The sequence below is a fragment of the Ranitomeya variabilis genome, chromosome 3, assembly GCF_051348905.1.
Source record: "Ranitomeya variabilis isolate aRanVar5 chromosome 3, aRanVar5.hap1, whole genome shotgun sequence".
NCBI lineage: Eukaryota > Metazoa > Chordata > Amphibia > Anura > Dendrobatidae > Ranitomeya > Ranitomeya variabilis.
In genome coordinates this window covers 730576033-730586710 of record NC_135234.1, presented here as the reverse complement: position 1 = coordinate 730586710, position 10678 = coordinate 730576033, and the positions used below count along the sequence as shown (strand labels likewise).

At 43.3% G+C, this 10678-nt stretch overlaps 1 protein-coding gene across 2 annotated transcripts in view; it reads right to left on the bottom strand.

The window, feature by feature from the left end:
- Positions 1-5315: 5315 nt before the first annotated feature.
- ATM (ATM serine/threonine kinase) overlaps positions 5316-10678 on the bottom strand; it is a 171988-nt gene continuing 166625 nt past the window's right edge. For both annotated transcript variants that reach the window (XM_077298431.1, XM_077298432.1), the window contains exon 63: positions 5316-9347. In XM_077298431.1, the coding sequence (XP_077154546.1) occupies positions 9164-9347 (184 nt within the window). In that variant the 3' untranslated portion in view covers positions 5316-9163. The remainder of the gene's footprint in view (positions 9348-10678) is intronic.

Below are 10678 nucleotides of genomic sequence, written 5' to 3'. Positions count from 1 at the left end.
GAGGCTATAGGAAGATAATGCATTTTCAAGTTGCCCTTTCCTCAGCTCGAAATGTAAATAAGAAATGGCAGTTAACAGGAACAGTGGATGTCAAGATAAGGTCTAGAACGGTGATTTTCAACCAGTGTTCCGCGGCACACTAGTGTGCCGCGACACATGGTCGGGTGTGCCGCGGGGAAAGTTCCCCAAACTATGGTGCCCCCTTTGTTTTGTTCCCCGGCAATGCGCAGCGATGCGCAGTCACGGAATAACACATGCACGAGCTTTGAACGCTCGCGCGACTTAATGACGTCACCGAGGCCGGCGCGTCATCCTGAGAGCGGAGAGACTCTCGCATTTGCCCGCCGCCAAGGTAATTCCCGCCAATAATGCTGTGTATAATCATTAAGTCAGCAACAGCTCATTAACAGTTAATCAGCTGTTGCTGACTATATGAGCTTTTGCCTGAGTATATGAACTGTTGGCAGAATACTCAGCATATGAGCTGGTACTTTTAGTACCTGGCAGAGGTCCTTTAAGTGTGGCAGATAATGTAATACTCTTCTATTTTAGTGTGTGGCTGCGCACACTATCTCAGCAGTGATGGAGAAGTATTTGAGAATGGAAAAGGCAAATGCCGAACAGGACCCTGGACACAATTCTAACCCAGATGAAGGCCCTAGTATGAGAGGTCGACAAAAGAAAAAAGACAAGACGGTGAGCTCAAGGCAATACAGTGAAAGATATCTTTCATTTGGATTTACTTTCACTGGGGATGCGACAGCACCAACACCACTGTGCTTGGTGTGTGGTGAGAAGCTATCCAATAGCGCCATGGTGCCAAGCAAGCTTAAACGCCATGTTCAAATGAAACACCCTTCCGTTCAAAACAAGCCGATGGAGTATTTTGTACCCTTACGTACAAACAATGAGAAAGGGGCAACTTTTTTGAGAAAAAGCACAAAGGTAAATGAGAGAGCCCTCAAAGCTAGCTACATTGTTGCTGAACTCATAGCTAAATCAAAAAAGTCCCACACTGTGGCAGAAACATTAATACTGCCAGCTTGTAAAGCTGTTGTAAATGAGATGCTTGGCCCTGACACAGCCAAAGAGATAGCTAAAGTGCCTCTCTCTGATAACACAATTGCCAGACGGACTGATGACATGTCTGCGGACATTGAAATAGTTGTTTTGGAAAAGGTGCGGATCAGTAAGAAATTTGCCTTGCAACTTGATGAGTCGACGGATATCAGTGGACATTGTCAGCTGTTGGCCAATGTGCGTTTTGTGGATGGAGAAGCCATTAGAGAAAACTTCCTATTTTGCAAGGCACTGCCAGAAAAATCAACAGGAGAGGTAATATTCCAGGTCACATCGGAATATCTTGATAAAAGTGGGCTTACATGGGAAAACTGCACAGGTGTCTGCAATGATGGAGCCGCAGCCATGGTCGGGCGCATCAAAGGCTTTGTAAGTAGGGTTAAAGAAAGAAACCCAGATGTTCTTGTTACCCACTGTTTCTTGCTCCGTGAGGCCCTCGTTGCAAAGACCTTACCAGCAGATCTAGCTCCCGTGTTGGATGATGTTGTGCGCATAGTGAACTTTGTGAAGACGCAACCTTTGAGATGTCGCTTATTTGCGTCTTTGTGTACAGAAATGGGAGCGGAACATAAAATCTTATTGCTCCACACGGAGGTCAGGTGGCTGTCACGCGGCAAAGTGCTGGCCCGTGTGTATGAGTTGCGAGAGGAACTTAAAATATTTCTGACAAACGAGAGGTCCGATTATTCAAAGCTGCTTGCAAGTGATGGGTGGTGTGCAAAGCTGGCATACCTGGCTGATATATTTCAATATCTGAATGAACTAAACACACGGATGCAAGGCCGAAATGAAAACCTGCTTACAAGCACTGATAAAATGAACGGATTCCGTTTAAAGTTGCAGCTCTGGCAGCAACATGTGCAGGGTGGCAACCTTCAGATGTTCCCGCTCACCGAGAAACTGCATGATGACAACACTGCTGCAATGTGCAAGGTGATTGGCAGACATTTGAAAACTCTTGAGGAGAAGTTATCGTTTTATTTCTCTTCAACCTTCACAGAATGCCTTGACTGGGTTAGGGACCCATACAGCTCATTATCCATTGCTGGAAAGGACATGACTTTAAAGGAGCAAGAGGAACTCATTGAACTGAAGCAAGATCGCGGTTTAAAGCTAAAGTTTGCTGATCTTCCTTTGGACAGTTTTTGGTTATCTGTTGCCAAGGAGTTCCCCATTCTGGCCAACAAAGCTATTTTGACATTGCTCCCATTTTCGACCACATATCTATGTGAGCTGGGCTTCTCAAGCTTGACTGCGATAAAAACTAAGAACAGAGAGAGACTAAGAACTGTTGAGGAAGAGCTTCGTGTGTGTCTTTCCACCATTCCTGCCAGGATATCCCTTTTGTGTTTATCGAAACAGGCCCAGGTTTCACACTGAGTGAGTATAAATACATTTAGAATCTATATTATTAACTATATGTAGAATATGTACTGTTTGTGTGTCATTTTGTGCCATTTTGGTTGGTGGTGTGCCCCGGGATTTTTTAAGTATAAAAAGTGTGCCGCGGCTCAAAAAAGGTTGAAAATCACTGGTCTAGAAGACCAAGCAAAATTTCAGTGAGAGCTGCTCGTAGGATTGCTAGAGAGGCAAATCAGAACCCCCGCTTGACTGCAAAAGACATTCAGAAAAATTTAGCAGAGTCTGGATTTGTGGTAAATTCTTCTACTGTTCAGAGACGCCTGCACAAATATTTCCTTCATGGAAGAGTCATCGGAAGAAAACCTCTCCTGCATCCTCACCATAAAATTCAGTGTCAGATATATGCAAAAGAACATCTATACAAGTCTGATGGATTTTGGAAACAAGTCATATGGACTGATGAGATTAAAATAGAACTCTTTGGCCACAACGATCAAAGGTATGTGTGAAGAAAAAAGATCACAGAATTTCAGAAAAACAACATCTCGCCAACCATTAAGCATGGGGGTGGATCAATCATGCTTTGAGGTTGTGTTGCAGCCAAAGGCACAGGGAACGTATCACAGGTAGAGGGAAGAATGGATTCAATTAAATTTCAACAAATTCTTGATGCTAACATAACACAATCTATAAAAAAGCCGAAATTGAAAAGAGGATGGCTTCTACAAATGGATAATGATCCTGAACATGCATCAAAATCCACAATAGACTACTGCAAAAGGCGCAAGGTGTAGGTTTTACAATGGCCCTCACAGTCCCCTGCTCTGAACATCATTGAAAATCTGTGGACAGACCTCAAAATAACAGTGCATGCAAGACGACCCAGGAATCTCACAGGACTGGAAGAATTTTCCGAGAAACAATGGATGAAAATCCCTCAAATAAGAAATTTAAGACTCTTGTGTGGCTACAAAAAGCATTTACAAGCTGTATTACTTTCAAAAGGGAGTGCTACTAGGTACTAATCATGAAGGTTGCCCAAACTTGTGCATTGGCCCATTTTCCTAATTATAATTTTTAAAATGTAAAAAATAATATTATTTTTTTTGGTCTAGAATACAAAGCAAATGTGTTCTCTAACTTTAAGCCTTTTAGAGATCATTTAATTTTCAACTTGCTTAACTGTACACAATAACAGTAATTTTGACCAGGGGTGCCCAAACTTTTACATGGACATTAACTGCCTTCTCTTCCTTTGGACATTGTACCAGGGACTGACATACAATTGGTGCAACCAGTGCAGAGGCACATTGGCCCAGAGGGTAAGTTACAACTCAAAGGCGGTAAACAGCTCTGTCACAGACGCATTATTGGACTGCAGAGAGGCCATACACTGTCTCACCTGCATCGCAGGTACAATTGTTACCAAAATGTAATAAGTCTATACTTCTCTGGAACATTTCATGGCTAATTACTTTTAATTTGCAGGAACGACACTCGTCCTCTCTTTATAAGACGTTGAGTTCTCTCAGCTTTCCTGATCTGCAGCGGCATAACTAGAATATGATGGGCCCCAATGCAAGACTTGGACTGGGCCCTCCTTTTCCTGATATATATGCCCTCCATCCTGGTATATAGGTCCCTCATTCAGGTATATATGTCCCTTACCCTGGGCCCCATCCTCGTATATATTGCCCATCCTGGCATATATGTCCCTTACCCTGGGCCCCATCCTGGTATATAACTCCCATCCTGGTATATATGTCCCTTACCCTGGGCCCCATCCTTGTATATAACTCTCATCCTGGGCCCCATCCTGGTATATAACTCTCATCCTGGTATATATGTCCCCTTATCCTGGTCCCCATCCTGGTATATAACTCTCATCCTGATATTTATGTCCCTTACCATGGGCCCCATCCTGGTATATATGTCCCTTATCCTGGGCCCTATCCTGGTATATATGCCCCTTATCCTGGGCCCCATCCTGGTATATAACTCTCATCCTGGTATATATGTCCCTTATCCTGGGCCCTATCCTGGTATATATGTCCCTTATCCTGGTCCCTATCCTGGTATATAACTCTCATCCTGATATTTATGTCCCTTACCATGGGCCCCATCCTGGTATATATGTCCCTTATCCTGGGCCCTATCCTGGTATATATGCCCCTTATCCTGGGCCCCATCCTGGTATATAACTCTCATCCTGGTATATATGTCCCTTATCCTGGGCCCTATCCTGGTATATATGTCCCTTATCCTGGTCCCTATCCTGGTATATAACTCTCATCCTGATATTTATGTCCCTTACCATGGGCACCATCCTGGTATATATGTCCCTTATCCTGGGCCCCATCCTGGTATATATCCCTTGTTCTGCTGCTGTTCTTTAATGCATAGAAAAAAATAAAACAATTACCGTACACTCACCTTCTCCGCTCATCCACCTTTCCTCCTCTTCTAAAGTCGGCAGCTGACTTCAGAGCGCAAGCTCATGACGTCACTGCCATGTTCTCCCAGTAACGTGCACATAGACGTCAGCTGCTGGCCTCTGATTAGTCGGCAGCATTTATTGCCGCTTATGGACCCGGCGGGTTTGTGTGCCGCCATACACTTCAGCTAAAGTACACAATACACATCTAGCTGAAGTATTTGCTGGCGTTGGCGTGCTTCTCATCTACCGGGCCAGGTAGTGGCAGCGACATCTGCAGTGGTTACGGTCCTGCTCACCAGCCTTGTTCTTGCTGACCATCAGTATAGAAGAATAGCAGAATAACTTCAGAGACCTGGGACCCTGAACATGACACGGACAAAAGTGGAAACCCCTTCTGCTTGGTTGTCAGAATTCCAGATACTGAGACCACATCACATTTACAATAGTTACATTTATTATGAACAAGATCTACAGCCCTGAAATGATTCTAACCAAATGATTCCTTCATATACGTGAAGAACGGACATTACACTCGGTGCCTACGTCATACAGCCGAATACAATGAACTTACAGTCTAATGTCCACTTTAAATTGAAAAATGATGCAGCTGTTACGGTTCATCATTGTGGTTTCACCACTTTTCTGCTGTAATTTGCTCATTTTTAGCGGCTTTAGTAATTGCACCTTGTTCTCTATGTTTTACACCATATTGTAAGTTGTTTTTTTTTTTTATACGACAACTTTGCTCATCCAGATGTTTTAGATTAGACAGATTTCATGAAGTGTAACATTGTTTTTGAAGTTTCCAATTTGGCTCATTTTTAGACAAATGTGAGTTTTTAAAAGATTCGTCACTTTTAGGACTAAAAACTAACGAACAAAAAAAAATTAAGGACAAAAATATAAAGCATTTTTGATTTGCGCCAAACTCATAAACCACCTGGGCCATTTTGAAGAATGTTGCACAAAAAAAAGTCAGCGAATACCACAAGCCAAAACATGAAACTTAAAAAACAAACAAAAAAATAAATAATGAATTTCGCACTTTTTGTATATGGCTCCTCTGTAGACCCACTAACAAGACCTGTATAGTTTCCTCCAGCAGACATGCTCTTTTCCAGCCGTGATCTTTTCCTATTTCTTGCAAGCCTACTGAATGTTTGGTACCATGGAGAAGACAGATGGAATGGAGTGAGGACCGTGAGAACAGATTGCAATTGCACAGGGATCATCTCTATTTTTAAGTTTTGCTTTTATTTTAGATGCATTGGAGTCAGAAGGTGGAGGTAAGCTTTTAAAGAACACCTGAAATAAAAAGAAGAATGGCCAGAACCTTGAAATGTGTTTTTTTTCCTTCCAACTTCATACATCTATTTCAGCTATAAAAAAAAGTACCCAAAGCTAGAGATGAGAAAATGCTGGAATATTATGTGTATCTATGAATGTTCTGTCCTCTGCCGTAAGGGGTGAGTTTCACCTGCTCCTCGGTTTTGTATCACTCGGAGCTGGCGGTGTATGATCGCATTTCTAGACACATTGTTCTTTCATTGCATAAAGGGGATATCTAGGACTCTGAGAAGGAAAAAAAAAAAAAGAATGTGCCAAAACAGTAACAGACAGGCACTACCTGTCACAGACCATTCGTGCAGGCGATTCAGCTGTGGACATCACGTCGACAGAGCGGCAACTCTGTTTTCACGCCGCCCGGGGTTGCCGATGTCTTTCCTGTGTCATTCGCTGCTTCCTGTGGCTGAGAGATCATGTGTGCCCACTACCAAAGGCAAAGAATATTCACTGCTCTCCACTCCCATGGGCATGGAGAGCAGTGAATATTAATTCTCTTTAATAATATCAGACAGTGTTAGCCGCAGCTGGCGGTTCCTGCAGCTGCTGGCTGATTACGTGTGCCAGCTATTAAAGAGAATGAATATTCCCATTAGTTGCAGGCACACTTGATTGCGGCTGCTGTGCCCGTGATTAAAGTAAAATGAATAGTCATTGCTCTCCAGTCCTATAGTCCAAGACATGGGGAGCAGTGACTATTCCGGCACCTGTCCTCAGCTTGTAAGCAGCGTATGACAGTAAGTGTCATACGCTGTTTACAAGCTGAAATCAGCACAGGGCGCTGCGAGGGAGCGCAGGGAAGGTAAGTAGAATGGTTTATTATTTTATATGTTTCTTTGATGGGGGTCATGCATACCAGGATGGGGAAGTGAGCCATACGTACCAGGATGGGGAGGGGGTCCATGCATACCAGGATGGTGATGAGGGGGCCATGCATACCAAGATGAAGATGAGGGGACAATGTATTCCAGAATGGAGATGAGGGGGTGATACCAGGATAGGGATGAGGGGACCATGTATACCAGAATGAGGATGAGGGTGCCATGCATACTAGGATAGGGATGAGGGTGCCATGCATACCAGGACAGGGGATGAGGGTGCCATGCATACCAGGACAGGGGATGAGGGTGCCATGCATACCAGGATAGGGGCTATGCATACCAGGAGGATGATGAGAGGGTGATGGGTACATATACCAGGATGAGGGATATTAGTACAGAATTGACCACATTGTTTACTTCAAATTTTTCTCCTCTAAAACCTAGGTGCTTCTTATACTCGAAAAATACGAGTATGTCATTTATGTTATTTGAAAGATGGAAAAATTGTATTTGGAGTTTTTCAATAAAAAGAATGATGACTGTTGACATTACAGCCCTGTCAACAGGGCTGAGTGGAGTGGAAAAGCTGCCACTCTGTCGACATGACGTCAGGAAAGGCAGCTGAATCGACGACAGGAGAGGTCAGTGTTTAGGCATTCTTTTATTTTTACAAAGTCCCGGACAAACCCTTTAAGGGAGATGTAACTAGTTTGGAAAAAAAACATTTCCAAAGCATAGCAGATAAGCTGGAACCACCACTGATTCAGAGAATGGGGCTCACAGTCTTGTCTGAATGGAGCAGAGGTTGAGCATGCTGTGCTACACTCTATGTTAGTGCCAAGTACAGTGCTCTGCTATCTCCACCAGTACCGCAGAGAATGAATGGAGTGGAGGTGCTCATGTTCAACCTCTGCTCCACTGAGACGGGAGGATGGTTCTGAATGGAGATAGTTAGGGGTCCCAACGGTTAGTCCACCAGCGGCTGGGAAGTTATCCCTTATACATTTCCAAACTTGGTACAGTCCCTTTAAGGATCCAGCCTTAAGTGACAGCCCTTAAGACCTCCTTAATTATAACCCAACTTAACTGCAATTTTATTGATAAACTAATAAATATATTTTTAACTTCAAAGAGGTTAACCGATGGCCTTATATTTACAGGTGACTTAATGGTTTATTTTAGGGGACATGTTCTTTAATTATAAAAATATATTTCTATACAGGTAATTCCCACCCTACACTATGGGGATGCAGGGCCTGGAAAATGTACTGTCAAATCATAACTGTAGAAAGCACCTATACCAAAGACCAAGGGCGCCAAGAATTTATACAGGTATAGCAAATGGCAAGCTAACTGTTGACATGCCACGCCATTAACCTACACGGTACTATGCCATTTGTACAGATCAGACCTTTACATACAAAGCAACACTAACTCTAACTAACAGGATAGGCGTAAGTGGTATCTTGGTACCTGATGGGGCCGTTAGCTTGATGATCTCTATATTGATATTAGGGTGCATTCAGACTGTATAAATTGGTCTGAGATTGGACAGCAATGCACCGACTGGCCGCGGGTCTCCCGACTGAAGAGTGACAACTTCATGCATTTCTGGGTCTCGGACCGATTTATACGGACATCTGAATACGCCCTTAGAGTGCTCCTAAATTATAGACCACCTTCTGATCATTCCTGAATAGATGTCATTAATTCTTCCCTGGAATTTACAGTCAAAGGGACAAAATGCACCATTGCCTCCAGCCAAAGCTAATTATCTACATAACGAGAAGTGAAAATTCTAGTTAATTATAGTACAATGTCTGATGTCCATACAAGGGAGAGGGGGGAGATCATTTCATCATGGAAACTGTACATGGGAATAGTCGCATATATTCCTGACCACTGGCAATGCACACTATACAACATGTCATAAGGGTCCGCTTTCTACCAGAACGGCGCCACTCTTGTCTATAGGCAGTTTGTGGTATTACAGCTTAATATCACAAAATCCATGGCCAAGATCGTCTGAGAAACCTAGAATGGCTGCTGTATATGACGTGAAGCCTTCTTACAAGTCGTCTTGCTGACACATGTATCCCAGATATGATAGGTCCTCACATTACACCCAGGCTTTCCAGCCAGGGAACAGCTTGCTGAGATTTTTAGGATCCATGGCCTGCTGGATGAGGAGGTTTACTTGTCCTTCTGCGTTGAGCACAGTCCCCTCTTCTACTCCCTTCAGCTTCTCCTGGAGGCGCAGGAGGACGCGTTCCGCCACTTTATTGAAGCTCTGAGTGTCGTTGCTTGGGAAGAAACAGAGAAGAAAGGTTATCCAGACGTGCAAAATGCAAGCGATGACTTACTGATGGCTGAACAGTACAAGTCCTGTGTAGCACGCTGTAATAACCCGCCTTGTATTACCACAGCACAGCTGTGCGTCAGCAAGAACCGTGGCCTGCAAACAATGGCTCTACAACTTCTATAAGGTTATCAAATGGATACTGCTTGAGTCGATATTATATTCAGAATATTACATAAAATGTGAGAGGACTTCGGAAATGCTCTCTGCGTTCAGTTTCCAGCAGATGACCTCTTTTTATTACACGGTTCCTTTAATAATTTGGTGATCTTACTGACAAGACTCCCTTCCATCAGCTATGTGATCAACCCTCTTAAGAAGTCTATATGGGCATATAGGTCATAAGAAGCTGAAGAAAATTATACCTTGATATCTGCGATCCGATGTCTTATTCCAGAGAAATCCAAATTTTTCTTTTATGTGAATAAGATGTTAAGATCTCCGGGTCCGACATAGATCTCCCTGAGACTCCGCCTCCAGAGCTTATTTTAATGAAAAGGGGAGTTACCAGTGTGAGACATATAATGACTTACAGTCTGCTCTCCTGATCTACATGTCTCACACTGGTAACTCCCCCTTTCATTAAAACAAGCTCTGGAGGCAGATTCTCAGGGAGATCTACACTGTGTTCCAAATTTTTATGCACAAAGAGTTTAGGAGTGATAAGGTTAGAATTTTTTTTGTTTGCATTTACACTCATTGATGGTGATGTGTGTCAGGGCTCTTTATATCACTGAAAGCAATTGCAGATACCTGTGCAAAGTAGTTTGGCAGGTGTGTCCAAATAAAGGCAAGACTACTTAAGAAGGCTGTTCCACATTATTAAGCAGCCTACATTTTTGGCCAAAATGGGAAAGAAAAAGGATGTGTTGGCTGCTGAGAAGCAACAAATTGTGGAGTATTTAGGTCAAGGCATGACTACAATCAACATTGCCAAGACACTTCATCATGATCATCGCACAATCAAGAAGTATGCAGCTGATTCCCAGCACACACGTGTGCGTGCTGATAAGGAAAAATTGAGGACTCTTTCCAAGAGGCAATTGCGTAAGGTTAAAAGAGCAGCTGCAAAAATGCCTTGTCATAGCAGCAGACAAGTTTTTGAAGCTGCTGGTGCCTCCAACGTCCCCAGAACAACAAGATGCAGGGTCCTTCAGAGGTTTGCAGCTGTGCATAAACCATCCTGTCAACCACCTCTATCCACTGCACACAAGCAGAAACGGCTCCAGTGGGCCAAACGATACATGAAGACTGACTTCCAAACTGTTTTGTTCA